Below are 22,594 nucleotides of genomic sequence, written 5' to 3' on the forward strand. Positions count from 1 at the left end.
CCCACTAGGGTGCTCACTCCGTGAGAGCAGGGCCTCGGGTGTGTGATAACACGTCCTGGACACCTGTTGCAAACCTCTTGTTGAATTGTGAATGAAGTCAGAGGACCCGGACAGGCCTTCCTTTTCTCGAATTATAAAGCATTTTTGTCCTCATGATCCCAAAATGACTTCTGTTCCTCCGGCCACTGTAACTATGTTTCTGGCAGGAGTTTCGAAAGGCGTGAGGACCACGAGTAGACATGAAGTCTGTCCCTTTCAAATGAAAAAGATCGTAGGTTTCCTAGAAGTGCCTAATAGCACGTTGGCCAAAGCATAAATAGTAGTCCTTTGTCTTGTTTTTTATTTTTATCTCTCCACCCTTACCCTGGATGAGGCCTACCACTTTGTTGTGTGGTGTTGTTATTTTTGTTTGATTAGATAAAACTCCCCTCTCTGGGGGAAATGCCCTCACAGGCTCTTCTTTCTGGGATGTTAGTAGCAGGTGTGTCCCTGACCTGCCTACTTTCTAGGGGCCTGAGACCCCAAGCTCAGGGCTAGTTGACAGACACTGAGGAGACAGGGATCACCCCCCGGCACCCCAGCACCCCTGGGAGGCAAGAGGGGAGCCCGCTCCCCCAGCTTCAAAGCCAGTGTTCTGCTGCCCTCAACTGCACTGTGCCCACGGCCCAAAGTGCTGCACTCCGGGGAGTGCTTGGAGCTGAGCTTCAGCTGGAGGACACCGGCATGGCTGCTCTGGGTCCTTGGGGCCAGCATTCCTCCTGGCCTCCAGGGCCATTACCCTGGGTCTCAGCCTGCAGAACCTGAGGCAGTATCATGCCTACACTGCCCAGCTGAGGAGCAGACAGTGTGGGCCACATGGCCTCAAGTCAGGGTCTCCTGCTGCCTGAGGGTCACTGTAGGAAGCTGACCTTCCCTGGAGCTGCCCTTCGCTGTCCCCTCCCGGGCATGCCTCCTAAGCAGCAGTCCCCAGGAAGACCTGCTTTCTAGAGGTTCTGCTGCTGTTGCCCTGCAGCAGGTCACTGTCTCCTGGGTCTGCCAGGAGCACACAATAGCTCTCCCTGCCTTCCTCACCCCTCTGGGGCTCAAGAGGTGCCCCCCAGTCAGGTTTAACTGAGAACAGAGATAATTATAGTAACAATTGTAATCAAAAAAGCCCCCACCGTAACACTTGCTGTGACCCAAGAGCTCCTAAGTGCTTCATCTAGCAAAAGCTAGATGACTTGCAAAAGCTTTGTTTAAGTTTGAAACCTGGCAGCATCAAGGAGTTTATTTTTACCTCCAGGCCTGTGGGTGGAGAGGGAAGTTCCAATAATGTTGTTCTTACTTAACAAAGAAAGCTCGAGAGCCATTGTGCCTTTGAGGAAACAGAGATTCTGTGTATATATTAATAACCACAGCGGCACTCTACCGAGCAGGACCGCCAGCCAGGGCTTCAGGCTTTTGGGGATTAAAGATGACTTTCGGGTTCAGGAATAATCTCCGAAGGCAGATTAGAAGCTCTTTTGTCTGAAATAACTTTACCAAGGACAGTTTTATAAGCTGGTTTCAAGGTTCTAATCTGCCCCATGGGGACCATGGGAGTGTGGAACATTCCTCAGCCTTATCTTGGTGAGTTGGGACGGTCTGAGTGTCCACGGCTCTGCCCGTGGTCGGGGCTGAGCAGGGTGCACTCCTGGAATCCCAGCGGCCTGGGAGGCTGAGGCAGGAGGATCACAAGTTTGAGACCAGCCTCAGCCATTGAACTAGACTCTAAGCAACTCAGCAAGACCCTGTCTCAAAATAAAAAAATAAAAGAAGGGCTGGGGATGTGGCTCAGTGGTTAAGTGCCTCTGAGTGCCATCCCAGGTATGGGGGCGGAGAGGTGGCGAGGAGAAGCTCAGACGCATCATTTGAGGTGGAAAAAGTCTGGGTATGAATAAGGCTGTCTGCAGCACTGTCGCTGAGTGTTCATCTTCTCATTTGATCTTCACACATGACGTGGGTGTTCCGTTAGCCCATCTCGCACAGGAAGAAACTGAGGCTCAGAAGTTCACAGCTGGCTGGGCTCATACAGCGAGGAAGTCAAGGGCTGCGCTGGTGTGGCTGGGGGCTGTGGCTTCCCCGTGACGGGTGCTTGGTGGCTCCAGTGCCAGAGGGCCCCGGCTGCCTGGGAACTCTGCTGAGCAGCTTTATGGGCTTCCCATGGCTGTTGTCACAAACTGCCATCAACTGTTACCTTATTGTCCTGGCGTCCAGGAGTCCCACATGGGTCTCCCCAGCCTAAAATCAAGGCACGGAGCCCTAGAGGGGAGTCCATTCCCTGGCCTCTGCCAGCCTCCGGAGGCTGCCTGCCTTCCTGGCTCGTGGCCCCTTCTGCCATCTTCAGAGCCCGCAGCGTAGCACCGTTCAGTCTCTGGCCCTGTATCCCTGTCTGTCTTTCAGTTATGGGACCTGTTGGATGACATTGGGCCACCCATCCAGGACCACATGTGGAGTTGCATCACTTAACGACATTTGCAGAGCCCTTTGCCATGTAAGATAACGTAGCACATTTCAGGAATGAGGAGGTGGTGTCTGTGTGTGTCGTGGCGGGAGAGCTTGCTCGGTCCTCAGGTGGGTAGAAAAAAATCAAGAGGGTCAGGCTGGCATGGCACTGGGAGTGACTGAGAACCCCACCCAGGACCTACCTGCGTGTGTTGGACCCAACAAGGAACACAGGTCTCCATCAGAACTCCAGTGCTCTGGGAAGGAGACATTGGCCAGTGGGAAACATTGCTTGTGATCAGCTCAGGATTGGGATCAAAAGGTCAGGTTCAAATCCTACCTCTTCCTCCTCCCAGGGACCAGAGTATGGTTGTGACGGGGAGCAGGGAGGGACTGGAAAGGAGGAAATAAACAGACGCATTCATGTGACCCGATTTCATCTCTACCACAGCCTGCCAAGCAAACTCCTGCCTCGTTTTGCAAATGTGAAAACAACAGCTCAGAGAGATCAAGCACTTTTCCTTAGGGAGCTGGGATTTCCCAGGCCCTGGAATTTCCACTCCAGCTACTTGGCTGTCTGCCACATCTGTGTGCATGTTAGACTTTTAACATATTTTCTTTAAATCAGCTTACTGCTTTTTAATTTAAATGCATCTGTTTTTAAATGAAACTATGTTTCTCCCGTAAGTGGAATTCATGGGCTAGTTATGTATATTTTTGTACTGCACATTAAAATGAATTTATCACTATAAAAATGAAAAATGTTCATTCATAGATCATAAAATTGTGTCACACGCCATCGATGTGCTTCATCCCTCTCTTTGGGAATCAACTCCACACCTATTCTGGTTTCACCAAACCATAGTGTTCCTAACGGTTCTCTTTTATAATGGTATGGAATCTTCCAGAGGCTTCCCAGCACAATCAAATGCAGACACCTCAGAGTGGCCTCAGAGCTCTCCTGACTCCCGGTTTGTGACCCTCTAGTTCCCCTGGCTTTGCAGATTTTCTCGTGGACTTGGCTACCCAGCCAGAGGAGCCAGCATTCAAACCCAGGCCAAGGGTAATCACTGCTCCAAGTCCCCTGCTGAGATGTTAGGGCTTAGCAAAACTTGTGAAGGAAAAGAAACAGGCTTGGAAATGAAGTAGGAGAGGGTCTGGCTGCATTTCCCAGGAACCCCAAACTTGCAGAGTCCTCTTGGTCTCATTGGTTGTCAGAAAAAAGTTAGATCAAGTCTACCAGCCTGGTTTTATGGGCAGGACCAAGCAACTTTTGCCAAGGCAAAGGGGCTTAGAGACTTTTTATAACCTCTCCTGAGGCAGAAATGATGGGCTGCTGTGGTGTCCAATCCAAACTGCGTGATGCCATGGGAGGGTGGGGCTTCCCTGGGCTGTTTGCTATGTTGCGAGTGGGGCGAATTCCAACTTTCCCTAAGAGCCAGGGAGGAAAAGAACTCCCTGATTTCCTGTGTCAGGGAGGCTTGAGGCCCACAAGTGGGTTCCACGAGGTCTTCCAGATTGCCATGAGGGGCTACAGGTGAGTCGGAGGGAGAGCCTGGGTCTGGGTCTGACTCCAGGTGGCTTTCCCTAGGAATTCTCCTCCTGACCTAGTTGGGAATAAAGGGAAGACCTCAGCTCTAGGAGTGACTTCTGGAAGCAGTCATTCTACTTCAAATCCTGCTCCTTCTTTGACTGGACAAATAACCTTGGACAAGTAATTTTCCCTCTCTGTGCCTCAGTTTCTTCAATTGTAAAATGGGGATGATAATAGCCCTTCCTTCAAAGGGTTGAGAGGAGGAGTGTGGGAGCTTATGCAGTGCATGCCTAGAACACAGGGCACCGTTGACTGGATGATGGCTTTCTCTACAACCAGACAGACCTAGGTTTGAATCCTGTCACTAACTGCTGTGTGATTTGGGGCAAGTGCCTTGACCTCTCTGGACCTCTGTTTTTTTTTTTTTTTAGCAATGGACTTGGCCACCATCCTGGCTTCCAGGGGTGGTGGTGAGCATCCAGGAAGTAGGATATGTGCAGCTGCTTGTCTGGATCTGGCAAAGGGCAGGTAGGGAGGGAATAGGGGTCCGCCTTCCCCCAAGGTCCCTGGGAGTGACGCAGGCTGACTGGGTCCTCTGAAGCAGGCTGCTGTCCTTCCCCGCCCACTGCAGAGCTGCCCGCCCCCGTTGTGACGACCTTGCCCCTGCCTGTCTGCAGGGCAGGACGGAAGTGAGGCGGGCAGCCTGCAGCTTCCCTTTTTCTGCCCTGCTCTAGGCGCTGGGCTCCTTCCCCCTCAGTGACTCAGAGGAGGGGACAGCGGCACCATGGCCCCACGCGCGGCACCCATCCGCCAGACCTGCTGCTGCTTCAATGTCAGGGTAGTCACCACCGCCCTGGCCATCTACCATGTGGTGAGTGTGCGGTCCCGGGGCGAGGCGCGTGTGTGCGTGTGTGTGTGTGTGTGTGTGTGTGTGTGTGTGGCGCCTGCTGAGCCCCGCCACCTGCTGCCTGTCCCCTCTCTGCTGGACCCTGGGCATCCCTTCCAGCTCGGGGCCTCAATTCTCCCTGACAAATGGGGACCCTAGAGACTCCGATTCTTGCACTGGGCCTGGACAGGCTGGGCTGCACAGGGTCTGGACATGGTCTGGACATGGGCTGGACACGGACTGTCCCCTTCGTGCTTCTTATGGGAGGGAGCCAAGCCCTCTCGGCCTAGGGCTCAGCCCAGCCGTGGCCTCTGCCACCAAAGGGAGATGTTGGCCAGCTCAGCGACTGTGCAGCCAGCGGGAGTGGCACTGGGGGCTCCTCTCTGGGGGCTGCTGTGTGCTGACCGGCAGGAAGCCTTTGCCTTTGTCATCTCAGTGTGACTCTGGGCAAGTCACAGCCCCCAGAGTCAAGGCTCTTTCTTGTCTGGGGTGGCTGAAGTTTGGGGGTCCTGTTCTGTCCTGTCCTAATTCACACCCTCCCCCGATTCTGGCCACACCCAGCTCCCCCAGACTCAGAGCCTTCCTGCCAGGGTGACTCAGGCACGGCCTGTGGCTAATAGTTCTCTCATCGGCCTGAAAGAACTTCCTCAAAATCAGCCTAAATCTGCAAGCCGCTCCGGCCTGCTGCACATCCTGAGACCTGGCTGCTTCAGCTGTGCTTGCAGGCAGCGTGACCAGGGCTGTGGGAAGAGCTGGCCCTCAGGGCTGGTGCGGTCAATGGTTAGCACACAGCCTCGGGCCAGACTCCTGTGTATACATCTGGCCTCCCTGCTTCTGTACTGTGCGATCTTGGCCAACTTACTTACCTTCTCTGATTCCATTCTTCATCTAACCAATGGGGATGAAAATAATAAGCAAACAATAATAGGGTCGCCGTGAAGACAAGGAGCTCATTTCTATGGGGTGCCACACAGTTGCGTGTTTCATTGTTAATGGTGCTCCAACAGGGTCGCCCCTTTGGTTCTGAGAGGAGGGCAGAGGTTGTCCTGCTCAGCTCCTGTCCATGCAAGAGCTGGGAGTGGCAGGTGACACCTCAACTGTCCCCATGTCTAGTCTTTAGGGCCTTCAGTCTCTGAGACTCTGCAGTATTCTCAGAAGGACGGTGAGGTTTGCAGAGGTGTCCCTGCAGGAGGTCCCTGGGTCCTTCCCCAGCTCTGCCACTACCTGGTTGTGTGGCCTCAGCCACCTGTCTCTGATCTGTTTCCTCTTTAGAAAGTCAGAGGCGAGGGGGTGTTGACGGCGGGGTGCAGACAGCCTGTGTGGGGCGCCTGTGGGCAGGTGGGCCTGCGGTGGCCTGGGGGCCCGGCTCCGTGTTCCCTGGCGGCTGCTCTTCATTTCTGCTCATTGTCACCACGGGGGACTGCGGGCACGGGCAGCCGCTCCTCTGACTTAGAGAAGCGGGAAGCAGGCTCTTCTGTCGGCCTTCTGAGGTCTCAGTGTTGGTGGCCGCGGCAGGGAAAGGACTCACCAGAGGCAGACCTCAGAGCAGCGCGTCTCTTGAGGTTTCCTCTCAACCCTGAGGTCCTCACCCGGAAATGGTCAAGCCGCATCCAGTCCCCTCGCACAAACTGGAGAATGTGTGGGTCACTTCTCGGAGGTGGTGGCATTGCGGGAGGCGCAGAGTCTACCTGGATGGACAAGAAGCTGGCGTGTCAGTGTGCGTGCGTGGGCGTGTGTGTGTGTGTGTGTGTGTGTGTGTGTGTGTGTGTGTGACAGGGGGGGGGGGCTTGGGCAGGGCTCTATGGAGACCAGCCTGGGGGTTGGGGTCGAGAAAGTGGTGAGGGCTGTGAGTGACAAGCTATGAATCTGGACCTTCTCTATGGTGCATTATTGATGGCTGGGTCTGGAGAGTTCTTTGCTGAGAGGGGTGAATGTGTGCATTGCGTGACCCGCTGCCAACAGAGATGCTGCCCTCCCCATCAATCAGGGCCCCAGCCACGGGGAACAGTCACTCCCACTTGAGAACCATGCCTGTAATGTGAGCCACAGGGAGCCATGGAATGTTCCAGAGCCAGAGGAGGCGTGAGAACAGAGGGGTAGCCTGCCGACTGGACGTCCTGTCCAGGAGCTTCGTTCTGGGCTGACTCCAGTGGGGACGTACCTTTTTGGTCCCTTTCTCTTTCTGGGAAAGGCCAGGGGTCAGGGGCTGTCCTGTGGCCCATCCATCAGTGGCAGATACGTTGGCAGGACCTTGAACATCTGGATGGTAAAAGAGAAACTGTCATCCAGGTGTGCCAATTGCCATGTCGGTCGTCATCTGGAGCCAGCCATGAGTGACGATAGCGTACGTTGCAAGCTATTTGTGGACTTGGCCTCTCTGGGGAGAGTTAAATTGGGCCATTGACGTCCCGAGACAGCTTTACTGAGGCCTGGGGTGTCATGACGGGAAGGCTCTCTGGTGTCCAAGGGGGGAAAGCCAGTGCTGGGCTTCTGGGGGGGCGGGGAGGGGGGTGCCTTCCTTGGGAGATTTCGGTTTGTTTAGAGGATTCTCTGGCACCTGAACTTGCACACACAGAAGTCAGAGAACCTTCTTCAAGTCCAGGCTTGTCATCGACCCTACATGTCCTAAGACAGTGGCAGGAGGCGCACCCCGGAGGGGACTTTCCTGGTACCCTCTCTCCTGGTCTCGCCCCCCCAAGAACCTGGAATTCCATCCTTAACAGTGCACCGTCGGGTGGAGCCCCAGTCCTGCTGTGAGAAAAACCTGCGCAGACTTGACCGTGGGACAGGACGTGGCGCCGGGGGTCTGGCTGGGCTCCTCGGCGCTTCCGAGTTTCCCACATTTGGTACAACGAGCACGAGTGGACTCTTAAAGTCGACTTTTTATTTTGGAAGAGTTTTAGATGAAAAACGGTGAATCATAGTGAGAGTTCCCTGTGTCCTGTTCCCCTCCTGTCAGCGTCCCCCAGGGTACCGAGGTTTGTCCCCAGCGACGACCACAGTGGATACAGGTTGTTAGCCAGGGTCCAGGTGTTGGCCACAACCTCCCGGCATTTCCTGGCCTCCTTTCCTTCCAGGGTCCCCAGAGGGGCCCACCAGGATGGGGCACGCAGCTGGCACACACGCCCGCTTCCTCTGGGCCAGGGCGGGTCTTGTTCCTCCTGGTCCTCGATGACCTTGGCTCTGAGGAGCACTGGCGGGCACTTCCTTGACTTGCCTCAACTCGGACTGGCCTGGTGGCTCCCTCACGATGGGCCCAGGGTACCGTGCTTTTGGGAGGAGACCACAGGTGTGAAGAGCCATCAGTGCCTCACACCAAGGGGACGTGTGACGGTGACCTTGACCGCCTGGCCGAGGCAGTGCCGTCAGCTGTCTCCTCCCGTTCCATGCTGCGAGCGTGGGGAGAGAGTCGCTGTGGCCCACCTCGAGGAGCAGGGGCTGGGCTCGGCCTCCTGGAAGGCCAAGAAGCCATGCCCAGCCCCTGGGATCCCACGGTACCTGTCCTCCCCACTTGTTATACACATTAGTGACTTGTTTGTCAGTGTCGGTGGGGACAGGGTGTTTACGTTAGACTCTGGGTGGCAATCCATCCGTTCTGCTTTGCTGCTCAAGTTCTCGGCTTCCTAAACTGGGAAGAACAGTCAGCAGCCTGTTGTCCAATGCTCTGCCACCCCAGGAGCCCCGCCCAGGCCAGGGGACAGGCCCGGCTCCTTCTCGGCCTCTGCCCTCAAGGATTCCAGTCTGCCAAGGACAGCTGTGGAATGGCCAGGGACAGTAAAGGGGCAGATGTGTGGGGATTTAGGAGAGGCTTCCGGAGGAGGCCTGGGTCCCGGGGAGGAGCAGGGCTTTGCCTGGGTGCCGGGACAGGGCGCATGGGTGGAGGGAGGGTCTGAGTGGAGGCCTGGTGGTGGACAAGAGGCTGTGGGGTGCTGGAGGAGCCAGGATGTCGGCCAGGCTGGCTGCGGAGGGACAGCCACCAGGTGTGGGAGGAGCGTGAGACACCCTGTCCCTCATGCCTGGGGCTTCGCAGCCAGCAGGAAGGGTCTGCTCCTCTTACGGGGGTAAGACGCAGGCCCAGCAGGGCCTGACTTGCTCCAGCCACACAGGGGACGTGGGGGCCAGTTGCCTGCTCCAGGCCGCTGTTGCCCACACACATGTGTGGCCTGAGCCACAAGCTGGGGAGTGGACAAAAGAGATCCTTGGCCCTCCTCTGGCGGGAACCTGGCTGTTGGGAGGGCCCTCCCCTCCCTGGCCTCCCTGGCCTCCCCGGCCTCCCCAGCCTCCCCAGCTCATTTCTTCTTTGCCGTCCTCTCCAGGCAGCTCCCTGGAGTCCTCGATGTGTCCTCGAACTCTCAGGCTCCTCCCTCTGCTCCGCTCTGGGGCCTGTGGTCCCTCGGACTAGAAAGCCAAGGCCCTCTCTGTCACTCACTGACCCCAGGCCTCTGGCAGGCAGGTACCATGGCTGCCTGGGCCTGGGTCTTCGTCTGTTGAATGAGGCCAGTGGTTTTTGCCTCCAGGTGACCCTTCCCAGGTGTGGCGCTGAGGCGACCCAGGTGGAGCAGGATCTGGCCGATGTGTGTCCTGAGTGGGCTGTGGGAAGCGACTGAGGGCCGCTCCCCTTTGAAAGAAAGCTCATCTCCCTGAGACCTCAAACTCGGCCCCACCTGTCGGCTGGGGTCCCGGTGTGGGGCTGTTGGGGTCTGCCCGCTTCACACCTGGTGCCGCTGGGCTGGACCCGGAGGCCTTGATTTGGCCTTCACAGCTCTGAGCCCTTGTGGGGGGGGCTGGTGGGGGAGGTCTCTCCCCAGGGAGACCCTGCAGGGGGTGAGCACCAGCAGGACCCAAGGGGCTCTGGGTGCTATGCAGCGGGGTCTGCTGCACGAGGCCTGGGGGCCCAAGTGAAGATGGTCGCTTACCTGTGTGACTCTAGCTAGGACAGGCCAGACCCCGGCTAGGCCCCTGTCCTCTCCCCACTTCATGGTTCTCAGTCCCAAGGTCAGAGGGAAGGGGAGTCTGGGAATGGGAGGAGGGTGGTGGCCCCCGGGGTCAGGGGTCACCTTAGCTGGAGGAACCACTGCTGTCAGAGGGGCACAGCTGGAGAGGCATCAGCCCAAGGTGTCCCCCCAGGTGGAGGCACTGGGCCCACTGAGGTGGCCCGCAGCTGGAGGGCAGGGCTGGTCCCCACAGAGGCTTCTCTATCTTCGCCCCAGTTCTGAACTCCCCAGGAAATGAGGCTTTTATTTTGAGCCTAGAGCAGCCACCCAGAACCAGGGCCTGGCTCTGAGCTCATGCTGCCCGAGGCAGCGGGTGCAGACACCCCAGGGGGGCAGGAAGCGCATGTGCAGCCTCAGCCTGCTCAGGCCGCTCAGGACAGGGCCCAGGTCCGTCTCAGGCTCACGTTCCTCCCCTGGTGTCCCACTTGTCAGCATAGACGTGACAATCGCCGCCAGCCTCCATTTTATAGAAGAGGAAACAGAGGTTCAGGGAGGCCAAACAACTTCTCAGCTAATGGTAGATAAAGAACAAGAACCTGGGGGTCCTCTTCTAGAGGGAGACAGGGGAGGGGCAGTCTTCTCAGCAGCAGTGGGGCAGGGTCCCCTGTCACACCCAGGGGGAGTCTTGTTCTTAAAACACAGAGACCACACATAAAGGCTTGGGTTTAATTTCACCTGCAAAGTGGGGGAAAGTGAGAATTTCATCAGAAACTGCCACGGCGGGAGGAAGGCGGCGAGTCCAGGGCCTGGCGTCCAGCCACCGCTCGGGTGGTCTTGATATGGTTCTTGCCGTTACCGTGGGTCTTTTCTCTGAAGATAAATAGGGAAGCGATGGTTTTAGGCGACTGTTTGTGGGGTGGACTTTCAGGGAGGGGAGGCTTTAGGCCAAGGCTGGAAACTATCTCTGAGCACCCAAATGGCTGCCCATGGAGGAAGATGTGAGGAACCACCCTCCTCGGGCAGGCGGCCTTGCTGCGCAGGGCAGGGCGTGGGCTGGAGCTGGCCGTTTCCTGAGCCCGTGCGGTTGGCCTCTGGCCTGTCCAAGCTCATCCAGCCTGCTCTGCTGCCCTCAGGGCCTTTGCACCAGCCCTGGGTCCTCCGGGACTGCTCCTGCCAGCCCGAGTCCCTACTCCTGTGGCCACCCCCACACTCCCAGTCACACAGCCAAGGACCTACTGTGCACACGTCTCTCAGTTTCCCGGATGCTCCTCATACTCTGGCCTCTGCTCCTGCCGAGCCTCTGCCTGGAAGGCCCCTCCGTTGTGCCTGGGGAGATCTGTGAGACTGGCTTCCTCTGGGCCGCCTTCCGTGGGCCCCTACCCAGACCCTGAGCTCTCCTGGGTCCCCGAGCCCTGCATGCTGGGTCCCTGTGTGTCCTGTGCTCTGATCCGAGTCTCATCTGAGGCTTGGCTTGATCCGTCTCCTAACCACTGGGGCCAGGCAGCTGGTAGGTCCAGCCGATCTAGTCTATTCTCTCATTTTTGTAAACAGTTAATAATTTCCTGGGCAAGCACGTAGACACCCCGGATGCTATCTTGAAAAGCTCACCGAGGTGCGCACCCCTCAGAACTCTGAGAAGTGGCACAGGGTAGCCCCGGGCCCAGGCTCCTCCCGGGCACTGCCTGCCTGCCCCCCTCCACCAAGGCGTGGCCCGTGAACCCCGGGCTCTGGGCTCTGGCCAGCCTCAGGCTGCGAGTCCCACTGTGTGCCCTGGCGGTTCCGCTGCTGCCCCATGTCCCGGTGGGAACCAGCCTGACTGGGGGGTGGGGGTGGCTTGGGGCTGTTTGGGACTGACACATAGAGCTGGCTGGTCCCCAGGGCCTGGTCTGGTGGCTGTACACAAATGCCCTGGCTCTCAGCCCATCTTTCTGAATCACTGTCTGTGGTGGCAGACGGGTGTCACCTCATGTGCCCCTTATTACTACTCTCCAAGGTGGCGAAGGTGGGGAACCGAGGCCTGGAGCAGTAAAGTGACTTGGCGAGGACCACGCGGGCATCTGTGGCTGCCTTGGGGTTCTCCCTGTGGTACAGGAGCCCTGGGGTCCGGTAGCGAGGGGACAGTCAGTCTCAGGAGGGTGGGCCTGGTGAGGAGGCTGCAGAGGGGAGGGCCACGTCCCTGGGGCACCGGGGCCTCTGGCTGAGCTGTCGTTGGTGTGACGCCCTGGACGGGGCAGCGCGATGGTATCTGGGTGGCTGGAGGGGGGCTGGGGAGATAGAGCTCCGGGGGAACGCCTCCACCCCTCCGTCCCTGATGAGCTGCGACAGGAAGCAGGGCCAGGAGGGGCCCCCCAGCCCCCACGCACCTGGCTCCTGCATCCTCTTCCAAACAAAGCAGGGTGGGCAGCTGCTGGGGGTGGGGAGGGCCACGGTCACCACCCCAGGGCCAAGTGTGCAGCAGCCCTGGAGGCTGAGGCCCGCCCTGTGCGGACCTGGACCTGGACCCGGGAGCTGGTGGAGCTGCGGAGGGGGAGCTGGGCACAGGGGCGTGGCCCTGGGCGCCCTCGGCAGGCTGTGCCCTCTGCAGGTGGGCGGAGCCGGGCCCCTGGGCAACTTCCGCCCAGTTATGCAGGCGGAGTCTGTGGTCCTCCTGCAAAGCTCCTTGCAGGCAGCTGCGGGAGTATCCCCTACCGGTGGCACAGGGCGAGTGTCCCCTGACAGCTGGGGCCTTTCTCTGCAAGTTTTAGCCCCCACCAGTCGCAGGGTCTCTGGCGCCTCCGGTGATACGGTGGGGGTTGGGCCCGGGCAGGACCAGCACAGCGGCCTGTCTTCTGTCCTCCGCAGAGGGGACTGGCCCTCGAACCCCAGCATTGGGGAGCTTGATGCCACCACCCCGACCTGCAGGGTGTCATCACACCATCCCATCACGACGGCAGCTGACATCAGCAGCAGTATCTTCCCCACTGACCTGTGGCTACCTACTGCCTCCCAGGATGTCCACAGGCGTTACTACCTCACTGCCACCACTGCCACACCCAGTGTCACCGTTACCACCAAACATTCCCAGTGTCCCACGATGGCCACCAGTGGCTACACCAACTCCAGCAGCATCACTGCAGCCACTGTCACTCCATCCCAGCCACCCACCAGCACCTCCCCAGGGACCCTTGGCCTCTCCTCTCAGCCCCTCCTCCCACAGCCTCTTCTTTGGGCTCAAGCTGTGGGTCTCCTGGAGACACCAGGAAGAGAAACAGAGATCTCCTGCCTCCTGGCCACTTCCCCCTGCTCGGCTTAGGGAATGGGAACTGAAACATGGAGAACAGAGGGAAGAGGTGGAAAGCGGAACAGGGAGAGGAGAGAGAAGGGGCAGCCGGCCAGGTGGGGACAGCAGCCTGAGCCCGGATTTGGAGTCAGGAGGGCTAAGCTCATTCTGACTCAGCAGGCCTTGCTATGTGACCTTGGCTGGTCACTGTTTCTCTCTGGGCCTCACTTTCCCCCTGGGAACATCCCCCTCTCAGGTAAGAGACATCTTTCCTGGAAGGGTCCAAGCATCCATACTGCCTGGCCCCTGGGCCTTTGCACATGCTGCTCCATTTCCTGGAAGGCTTTCTTGTCTTCTCGGTTGGAAACTCCTACTCTCCTTCAGAGCCTGGCTCAAGGGTTGAGCAAAGAGGGTGGAACTGTCTCTGAGTCGTCCAAGCAGCAGTGATCTGTCCCTCATCAGGGACCCTAAGCCCCCGTGTGTCCCTGTTGTGGCTCTTAGAATACTCATTACCCCTGGGTCCTCTGAGACTGTGACATCTACAGGCCGGGGTGGGTGGATGGAGTTGAGGGTGCTCGGTGCTCAGAGAGCTTACAAGGAGTGAATGGATGCCCATGTACAGGATGGCGCTGCCCGCAGTGCCCGCCTGCTGCACCTGCTGCTGACCTCGCAGTGACCCTGGGAGGCTGGCGGGATCCTCCTACTCCCTGGTGAGAGTGGAGGCCTGGCCTTAGTGGCTTCTCAGGAGCAGAGCCTGGGCTGGGCCCAGGGCCTCCCCCGCCGGCATCTCGGATGCTAGGAGCCGGGGGCGGGGGGGGGGGCAGCTGCTGTCTGATGGATGTCGTGGGAGGAGAGAAGCCGGTTCCTGCCTCGGGATGGCCCAGGACAGCCCAGGACCCGAGGGCCTGGCCCAGCTGTGTCCAGTAGACCCCAAGGGCTCCAGGGGAGGGCGAGGGCTGTGGCCTTGGAAATCTAGGCCTGGGGCTTCTGGGCCTCCCCAGTCACTGGGGGCCAACCTGGGGTCCAGCCCTGGGATGGACCTGCAGGACTCACGTCGGCTCCTCTCCCTTTCCCTCACCAACAGTGAGACCAGGAGGAGGGAACGGGCTCTGTCCTCCCCTGGCTCTCCTGTAGGTGCTGGCCACCGCCACACCTGCGGTCCACTCGGGGCTGCTCTGGGCCTCCCGACAGGACCCCGCCCTCCTGGTTCCTGCTGCGCCAGGTAGAGCGGCCCCTGGAGCGAGCCCGCGGCCCCCGGCCCCCGCAGGCCCCAGCTCAGTGCTCTGCAAATGCCTCGCGGTGGTGGATCCTCCCTGAGCCTGCCAGGCTTGCTTTCCAGATGAGAGAATTCTGTGAGGGACAGTGACCTGCCCAAGGTCACATAGTGACTTTCTCAGTCTGGCTTAGGATCGACTCATGGTCATCCTTCTGTGCTGTGTCTTTCGGACCCCCTGAGAGGATGTACTGTGGCAGGAAGACAAATCGAGATCTGTGTCTGAGCTAAAAAAAACCGCACAGTCAGCAGGGGGAAACAGATGGTGGCTGTCTGGTTGCTGTTGGCTGAGCATGCGTTGACGGTGCAGGGACACTAGAAAGTCAGTGCAAACTTAGGCTATATTAATAGAGGTAGAGCACCCATTACAGTGGAGGGGATAATCTTGTTCTCAGCGTGGGAAGATTGCTCCTGGAGAATTGTGTGCTTGTGTGTGTGTGTGTGTGGGGGGGGGCGCTGCCAGGACATGGACACAGGGACTGATGTGAGGCCCCTGGGCTAGAAGCATTATAGTGCAGATTTTGTAGCGCAGGACCCCTGCATGGGCCCAAGGGCCTTCCAGATTTCAGTTTTGTGGCTGGGCTTCATTCAGCTGCTGGCAGGGCCACCCAGGCACTCAGCCATCGGCTGGGCCCTTTCTCCACCATTCTCAGCAAAGTCCCTGAGGGGACGGGGTCTCATTCAATAGATGCCACAGCCAGAGCTGGGCCTGAGGCTGGTGGCTCAGTGCTGACTGTCTGCCCTGCCTGGCCCACGCAGCCCTTTGGAGCAGAGGTTCTTATTGTCCTTATTTTGAAATGGTGGGGCCACGGGGTCAGGGCTGACAGGGCATCTGGAGATTCAGGGACCAGGCACCCTCCAGGGCTGTCCCAGGCCTGTGTTGATGACTTTGGGAACTTGGAGCTCAAATAAGACCCTGTGATGCCCAGAGCCTGTGGTACCCTTGTCCCCAACCCCCACCCCTGACCTTCAGCCGTGGCAGTGTCCCCGAGAGCAGGTCTGGTCTGGGTACGACTCACAGAGGCCACTTGAGGTGGCTGCTAGTGTCAGCCCCATTTTGCAGATGAAGAAGCTGAGGCACAGAGAGGTCAAGCAACTTGCCCAAGGTCGCAGATCTGGGAAGAGGAAGGACCAGGATCATGAGCTTGAGCTGTTGCTCTGTGAAGTCCACTCCGCCTGGGCCTCCACCCCAGGACCCCTGCTCAAGGCCCCTGACCGTGCTGCACTGGGGCCAGAGGGGCGGTGGGGAAGCCATGCCAGCCGGCCGACTGCCCTCTCTCCTGCCCCAGATCATGAGTGTCCTGTTGTTCGTGGAGCACACGGTGGAGGTGGCCCGCGGCAAGGCCTCCTGCAGGTTCTCCAAGACCGTGTACCTCAGGATCGGTAGGTCCAGGGACGGGGTGGGCAGAGGAGGGGAGGGGGACTGGCCAGGGGCAGTCGGGAGGGGTCTGGGGTCCTGCCACACCCTCTCTGATGACCTTGCCAAACCCCTCCCCGGAGCCCCTGCCACTCCCCCTGCCCTCAGGGGTGCCCTCCTGTGGCCGCCGAGTCTGGGGCGCAGGGCAGCGTCGAGCTCCCTGCAGGGGCCGGCGCCTCAGGCCTCGGGTGGTGCTCCCTGCGGCTCATCTCCCGGTCACATCACACCCCGACCCACCCCTGCACCCCAGCTCGTGGCCCACTCTGTCACCCAGCGTCCCTCTCCAGGGACACCTGCCAGGGCCTCTCCCGACTAAAGGCGACTCCGGCCAGCCCCCAGCCCACCCCGGCTGCACGGTCCTGGCTGTCTGTGTGTCCCCAGTCCTCGAGGTGGGGTGCAGGGCCTGGGCCCCCTGTCCCCTCTCCTGTGCCCTCACCGGTGCACTTGGACGGGACTTGGTCCCGAGCCCCGGCCTCACAGCCCCCTCGCCTTGCAGCCGACCTGGTGTCCAGCTTCCTCCTCATCGGCCTGCTCTTCCTCATCAGCCTGAGCCTGCTGCTCGGCGTGGTCAAGGTGAGGGGCAGCGGGAAGGAGGGCGGGTGGGCGCCAGGAGTCCCGTTGCCCACCCTGCACCTCTGCTGGGCCGTGCAGCCGGCTGCCCAGTGGGTGGGGGCGCCTCAGGAGCGCCCAGCCTCACCGTGGGCTCCTCCTCGCTGTGGGAGCCCCGGCCCTGTGGGGCTCCCTGGTGGGTCGGGTGCCTGGCTGCTGTGCTGACCTGGCGCTGGGGAGGAACTGCCCACTGGCCCACATCTGGCTGAGCTGCCAGGGCGGGAAGAGGGGGGGTGGCTTGGAGTTGTGGGGAGCAGGAGATGAGCTTGTGAAGGCCCAGAGTGGGACCCAGGTGCTGGGACCTCCCAGATAGCTCCGTGTCTCACTGGGGAGGAAGGAGCGAGCCTGCGGCCCAGGGTGGAGAGAGAGGCTCCCAGGCCCTGGCGAGATGGGGTGGGGGACGGAGGCAGACCACCTCCTGCAGAAGAGGACCCTGGCCCTGGAGAAACAGGAAGCCCATCTCACCACAGTCTCCCCAGGAAGAGGGCCCGTCCTGTGCAGGGGGGCGGGCCGGGCACTGGGACCAGCAGAGGGGGCCAGTGGCCTTGCCTGAGACGCTGCCGTCCACCCTCATGGACCTGCTCGCTCTCGCAACCCAGGCTCCAGGGACCTCCTTACCTCACGGGGCGGCTATGGGGGCCTCGGCAAGAACAGAGTCCCTGCTGGCAGGTGCGACTCGGGGGATCTTGGTTGCCTCCCAGGCAGTTTGAGACCCACGTGAGACTCCAGGAAGCCACTCCTGTTGTGACTTTGTTCCCAGCTGCATCTGCACAGCACGGGGGCAGAGTAGCGGGAATCTCGTCCTCCAGGGAGGAAGGGGCGCATGGGGACATCAGCTTGTGGGACAGTGCCGGCTGCATGCTGGGCCACCTGACAGCGCGGGGTCTGCCTTTCAGAGCCGGGAGAAGTACCTGCTGCCCTTCCTGTCCCTACAAGTCATGGACTTCCTGCTGTGCCTGCTCACCCTGCTGGGCTCCTACATCGAGCTGCCCACCTACCTCAAGTTCTCCTCGCGGCCCCAGGGGGTGAGTGTCCGCCCCACCCGGAGGCGAAGGCTGGGCTGGCAAGGGCAGGAGCCCCCTTCCTGGTGGTGTCATTGAGCAAGTCCCCAACCCCCAGCCCCCCCACCCCTCGCACCGTGGCCCCGGGTTCTCTCTGGAGGTGAAGCCTGGGTGAAGCCGGTGCGTGGTGTTGGGTCTGCACCAGGAGGGGGCACGTGTCCCTCTCAGCCCCAGTCCCAGTTGTCCCTCCTTTGGGACCAAGTCAGAGAAGGAGAGGACAGTAACCAGTGAATGACACAGGAACGCGGCCATGGCTGGGGCCAGACTTGGTCCTGCTGAGGTTACTCATCGCACTGTGCTTGATTATTGCTCTGGAAGAGGCCGGGGGTCCTGTCACGGAGGGGCCCTGGTCTGCAGCTGAGAGAGCCTGCTGGAGTTCTGGGTCTGCCACCAGTCCTTGCTGTGACCACGGGGGCCTCTCCCTGGGTTCCCTGGGGACTGGAGGGTCACTGGGCTCTCCTACTGAGACAGTCTCTCAGGAAGAGCTCACAGGTGCCCCGCAGTGATCTGGCCTCTGCTTGATGGTCTCCATTCTTCCCTCTGATTTGCCTTCCCAAGGGCCCCTCGAAGGTCCCCCTGATGACCCTGCAGCTGCTGGACTTCTGCCTGAGCATCCTGACCCTCTGCAGTTCCTACATGGAAGTGCCCACCTATCTCAACTTCAAGTCCATGAACCACATGGTGAGTCTGGGGCAGAGGTCCATGCCAGCTCACTGGCTGTGTGGCCTGGGGCAACTTACTTGGCCTCTCTGTGCCTCCATGCTTGGGTTTCCTGGGAGGAAGGTTCTCGTGTGTGATTCACTGAGGGGGCCCACTCAGGAAGAAACTCGGACAAAGTGCAAGAAGCAGGTTCCAGAGAGGACAGGAGCCAGGCAACCGTGTGGCCATGGGAGCGGCCCTGCTGGTCCCAGAGGGAGGCCTGGATTGTTAGTGGCACCACAGAAATAACACTAGTTTTCCTTTTCCTTTTTTTTTATTGTCACCTGACAAATGGTCCCCAGACATCCCCGTCTAAAGCACTTACCATTTCCCCTGTGAGGATCAGGAGGTGGGGAGCAGGTGGTTCCGACCCAGGGCCCCTCAGGGTGCAGCAAGATGTTGGTTGGGTTGTGTGGACCCTGAGCACCTCGGCCCGGTCCCCAGCCATGGATCTGGCTAGGCTGCTGCGTGCCCAAATGGCACGGCTGCTGGTTCCCCTCCACCGTGGCCTGGCAGGAGAGCAGCAGGAAGTGGCAACGTCTTTCATGCCTGTGTCAGATGTGGGACAGTCACGTCTGCCACATTCTGCTCATGAGAAGTGAGTCACCAAGACCAGCCTGCACCCCAGGGCAGAGGACGGAGCTCTGTGGGCAGAGACGAGCACCAGAGTGTGAGGGCAGATCCCGCCCGAGGCGTCTCCCCAGGGCCAGACCCCTGCGCCAGTCGGTCACGAGCTAGGAGTACCAAGGGCCAGGTGGCTCCTACCCACCCAGAGGGCACAGGGTGGCCTGCCCGGCTGGGAAGGGACCAGAACTGCAGCCGCACCTGCTTCCTAGGTTTGCCGGCCACCACTCAGCCGAGGCCGTCAAGTGGGCCCAGGTGCCCCCGGCTGGGCCGTCCTTGCCCTCCCTCCTTCGTCTAGCCCTCTGGCCCACTTGGCATCCTCGGGGATGTGCCCGCTGCCCCGCTCCTCTGGCTGCCTCGGGGCGAGGCAGACCCCCGTGGGTGAGGTAGACCCAGAGGGCTCGGGCCTCCCTGTCCCGCCCAGAGGGTTCCCGCGGGAGCTCCTGAGGACCAGAGGTGCTGATGGGACCTCGACTCTGTTGCAGAATTACTTCCCGAGCCAGGAGGGCTTGGCCCACAGCCAGTTCATCAAGACGATGGTCATCTTCTCCGTCGCCTTCCTCACCGTCCTGGTCCTGAAGGTGAGCGGCCGGGTCTGAGGCTCAGCTGAGGCGTCAAGTGGGCCCATCCTCACCCTCCCTGCTTTATCTAGCCCTCTGGCCCACTTGGCATCCTTGGGGACGTCCCTTTAGAGGACATAGGTCTGCAGGGGCCACCCGTGTCAGATGTCAGGGCCTCAGTGTGCAGCCCAGAGTGCTCTGCTCCAGCCACTGTCTGGGATCCGGCTGGGACAGACTTGCTTGGAGCCGAGGCGGGTCTTCAGCAGGTCGTGGCTCTCTGGGGGGTCTCATCTGCAGTGGGGGCGTCTGTGTCCTGCTTGACCCATAGCACAGTGTTAAGTGGGTCAGAAGTCACCGTGCAGATGGGACCTGGGGTCATATGAGTAGAGGTTTGGTGGGGAGAAAGAAGGAGGGGAAGGGTCTCCTCAGGGGCAACAGGCCCACGGCAGAGGCTAGCTCCCCCCAAACAGAACTGCACTCCTTTGAACATTCTCTCTGGGAGGGGACAGTAGCTTCCCAGTGGCAGGCAAACAGGTGAGGGGCATGAGTGGCTTCAAGGTGGAGCCGAGTGGGGAGTGACATTGTGTGCCCCACTGGAGACCCGAACTCCAGCCCAGTCCCTCCTTTCTCTCTCTCTTCTTCAGAATGGGCTCGGGGCTCGTTCTCGCCCCATGGTTCCTGGGTGGCTGCTGGCCGCCCGCGGAGCTCCCTGGCCCTTCCCCCTCCTGCTCTCACTCTTCATCATCTCTGTTTATTTCTGTGCCATCCAAGTCCCACCAAGGGACCTGCCAGGTGGCAGGGCTGGGGCTCTTCCATGGAGCAGTTTGGGGTGTCTCTTGTGGCCCAGCATGTCCACCCTGAACCCTTCCTGGTCCTTCCTCCCACGGCTGAGAGGACGCTGGGGTCGGCTCAGCTGATGGATCCGTCCGCACACCTCCCCCCTCTCCCTGGGTCTCCGTGGACGGGCCCAGGATGCCTGCTTCGTAACTGCTCTCTCTGGAGTTGGGCTGGTCCTCTGGGGAGTGAGCTCCTTGCCCGGGGTGGTCAGGGACCTGCAGGGCCATCGCCAGTGCGGCTGGAGGGCCCACCCTGCCAGGCCCCTTGCTGGGTGGTGGCAGTGGGGCACCAGCTGCCTGGCGAGGATCCCCAAAGCAGGGGTCTGGGTGGTAGCAGTGGGCCATTGCCTTCTGGGTTGGGGCAGGAGGGTCAGGGAGCGCAGCCTGACCCTGCTCCTGTCCAGGTCTACATGCTCAAGTGCGTGTGGAGATGCTACAGACTCCTGAAGTCCGTGAACTCGGCCGAGGAGAGGGGCGCCTCCAAGACGCTCCCGAAGGTGAGCTGGGCCGAGGGGGGCTGCCGCTCTCTCACTGTGCCGTTGGGGGCCAGTACCTTTCCCTCTCTGGGCCTCAGTTTCTGCACTTGAAGATAAGGGCGGGACAGAAGGGTCGTGAAGCTCTCAGTTCTGAAGGTCTGAGTAGGAGTCTGCCTGCCCCTGAGCGTCGGTGGCCTGTCACCTTGGCTTCATATCCAAACTTGGGGTGCAGAGAAAACCCAGATTCCTGTCCTGGAAGTGGGTATAGTCCAGAGAGAGCCCGGACTCAGAGACACAGGCACGACTTGGTGTGAAGACAGGGAGAGCAGCAGGCACTTCTCGGGTGTCAGGGAGGCTTCCTGCAGAAGGGGACCCTGGCCCAGTCTTCCTTGCTTCAAGGGTACAGGGAGCTGGGAAGGGGCTTCAGTGGGGGAACCGAGCGTGCTCAGGAGCAGCCGGGTGAGGAGCCGCCATGGGCACGCTCCTCGTGTGCAGCGGGATCATACTAATAAAGACAAGCTTGGTGGCAAGTGGCAGAAACCTAACCCAATCTGACTTAAGTGAAAAAGGGAACTTTCCAGATCAAAGGACTGAGAAGTCCACCGTGGGTCTGGCCCAGGCCTGGTCCTGATGCCAGGATCCTCCATCGTTTGACTCTGCTTTCCTCAGTGCTGGCTTTGTTTCCAGGCAGCGTTTCCCTTGTGGTGGCAAAGTGGCTGCCAGAACCCATAGGCCTACATCCCGCTTTCAAGAGGAGTGTATCTGATTGGACCAATTTAGGTCACATGCTTTCCTTCAGACCAATGGCCATAGCCAGGGGGATGGCATTCTACTTTGGCCAAGCAGGCCCAGGCCACAGACCCACCCCCTAGATCTGGAGGATGGTCCAGCTCTTTGGAAAGCGAAGGGACTAAGAATGTCTCCTCAAGGAAAATGGCGCCTTGTCACCAAAACATGGGAACTCCTTGCCGAGTGGGCAACAAGTGGATCCACTGTGGGGACAGAGACCCCACCCCAGGCAGGCAGTGTCTAGCGCAGGGTGAGCGCCGAGACGCGCTGGCTGGGATGAGCAGCGTCATTTGCCAGAGGTGGGGGCTGGGGTCCCTCCACTGCGGTTGGAATCGTGGTCCTTCCTGGCCACAGTCAGCCCCCTTCTCTCTGTCCCTCCCAGGTGGTCCTGCCAACCTACGAGGAAGCCCTGTCTCTGCCTTCCAAGTCTCCTGAGGGGGACCCCGCGCCACCCCCGTACTCAGAGGTGTGACCCTCGCCAGGCCCCGGCCCTGATCTGGGCCCAGCTGCCTCATAATCTGCTGCTTTGCTTTGGTGGCCCTGGTGGACCACCGGCCGACTTCAGGACAACTGCTGTGTCCCCTCGCTGGCCTGCTTCCCCTGTGGGCCCCAGGCACTCTCCCTGGGGTCAGGCTGAAGGCCGCAAATCGAGCCCAACAGCTCTGCTGATGTCCACCAGCAAGGAGTCATTTTAGACGACTGGTTGTTCTGAATTTAGTGAGCTTGGTTAAACAACTAGCAGCTCGGTCAGTCTAACCCAGCAGCTGTCAGACAAAAGCACATCAGTCAGGTCAACGAAATAAATTGGTCAAACCACAGTCCATTGGTCATTTATAGGATGGGTCTGTGACCGTCCCCAGTGAGGCCCCTGTCTCCCCCCATCTCTGTAAAAGCAGTTTCTTCACAGTTTGCTTAAACCATCAAGCAGCAGCAGCCCAGCTGTCACTCAAAATCGTGATAGAACAGTGATAAAGTTTGATCAGGTCACTCAGTCCAAACTGACCCAAGGTCGGTGGCCCACTCTGGCCAGTGTATTCCCCCGGCGGTGAACGCTCGTTAATTCAGATGAGAATCCCCGGTCTCCCCGTCGCCCCGAAGCTGTCGGGAAACAGGGGCTCAGGATCACGACTCTCTTGCTGGAGTTGTCACTACCCGCAGTCAGATGCTGGCCCCT

The 22,594-nt window shown here is 59.8% G+C and overlaps 1 protein-coding gene and 1 long non-coding RNA gene across 3 annotated transcripts; both read left to right on the forward strand.

Annotated features, from left to right (window-relative positions):
* The first annotated feature begins 414 nt into the window (after positions 1-414).
* Positions 415-3,210, forward strand: LOC308655403. 2 transcript variants are annotated; one of them, XR_014023466.1, is made up of 4 exons: positions 418-1,608; positions 1,994-2,512; positions 2,660-2,785; positions 2,915-3,210. It is a non-coding gene; the product is annotated as an uncharacterized lncRNA (long non-coding RNA). The 2 variants fall into 2 exon arrangements; XR_014023465.1 differs by having other exon boundaries at positions 415-2,512.
* A 1,503-nt stretch (positions 3,211-4,713) lies between these two features.
* LAPTM5 (lysosomal protein transmembrane 5) lies at positions 4,714-22,238 on the forward strand. Its single transcript, XM_081305434.1, has 8 exons — positions 4,714-4,868; positions 15,639-15,732; positions 16,263-16,339; positions 17,272-17,400; positions 17,995-18,117; positions 19,245-19,340; positions 20,560-20,652; positions 21,803-22,238. The coding sequence occupies exons 1-8, from the start codon at positions 4,782-4,784 to the stop codon at positions 21,890-21,892; spliced, it is 789 nt and encodes a 262-aa protein (XP_081161560.1). The 5' UTR covers positions 4,714-4,781; the 3' UTR covers positions 21,893-22,238.
* Positions 22,239-22,594: the final 356 nt, after the last annotated feature.

The sequence above is a fragment of the Spermophilus citellus genome (assembly GCF_964194105.1).
Source record: "Spermophilus citellus genome assembly, chromosome: 9".
NCBI lineage: Eukaryota > Metazoa > Chordata > Mammalia > Rodentia > Sciuridae > Spermophilus > Spermophilus citellus.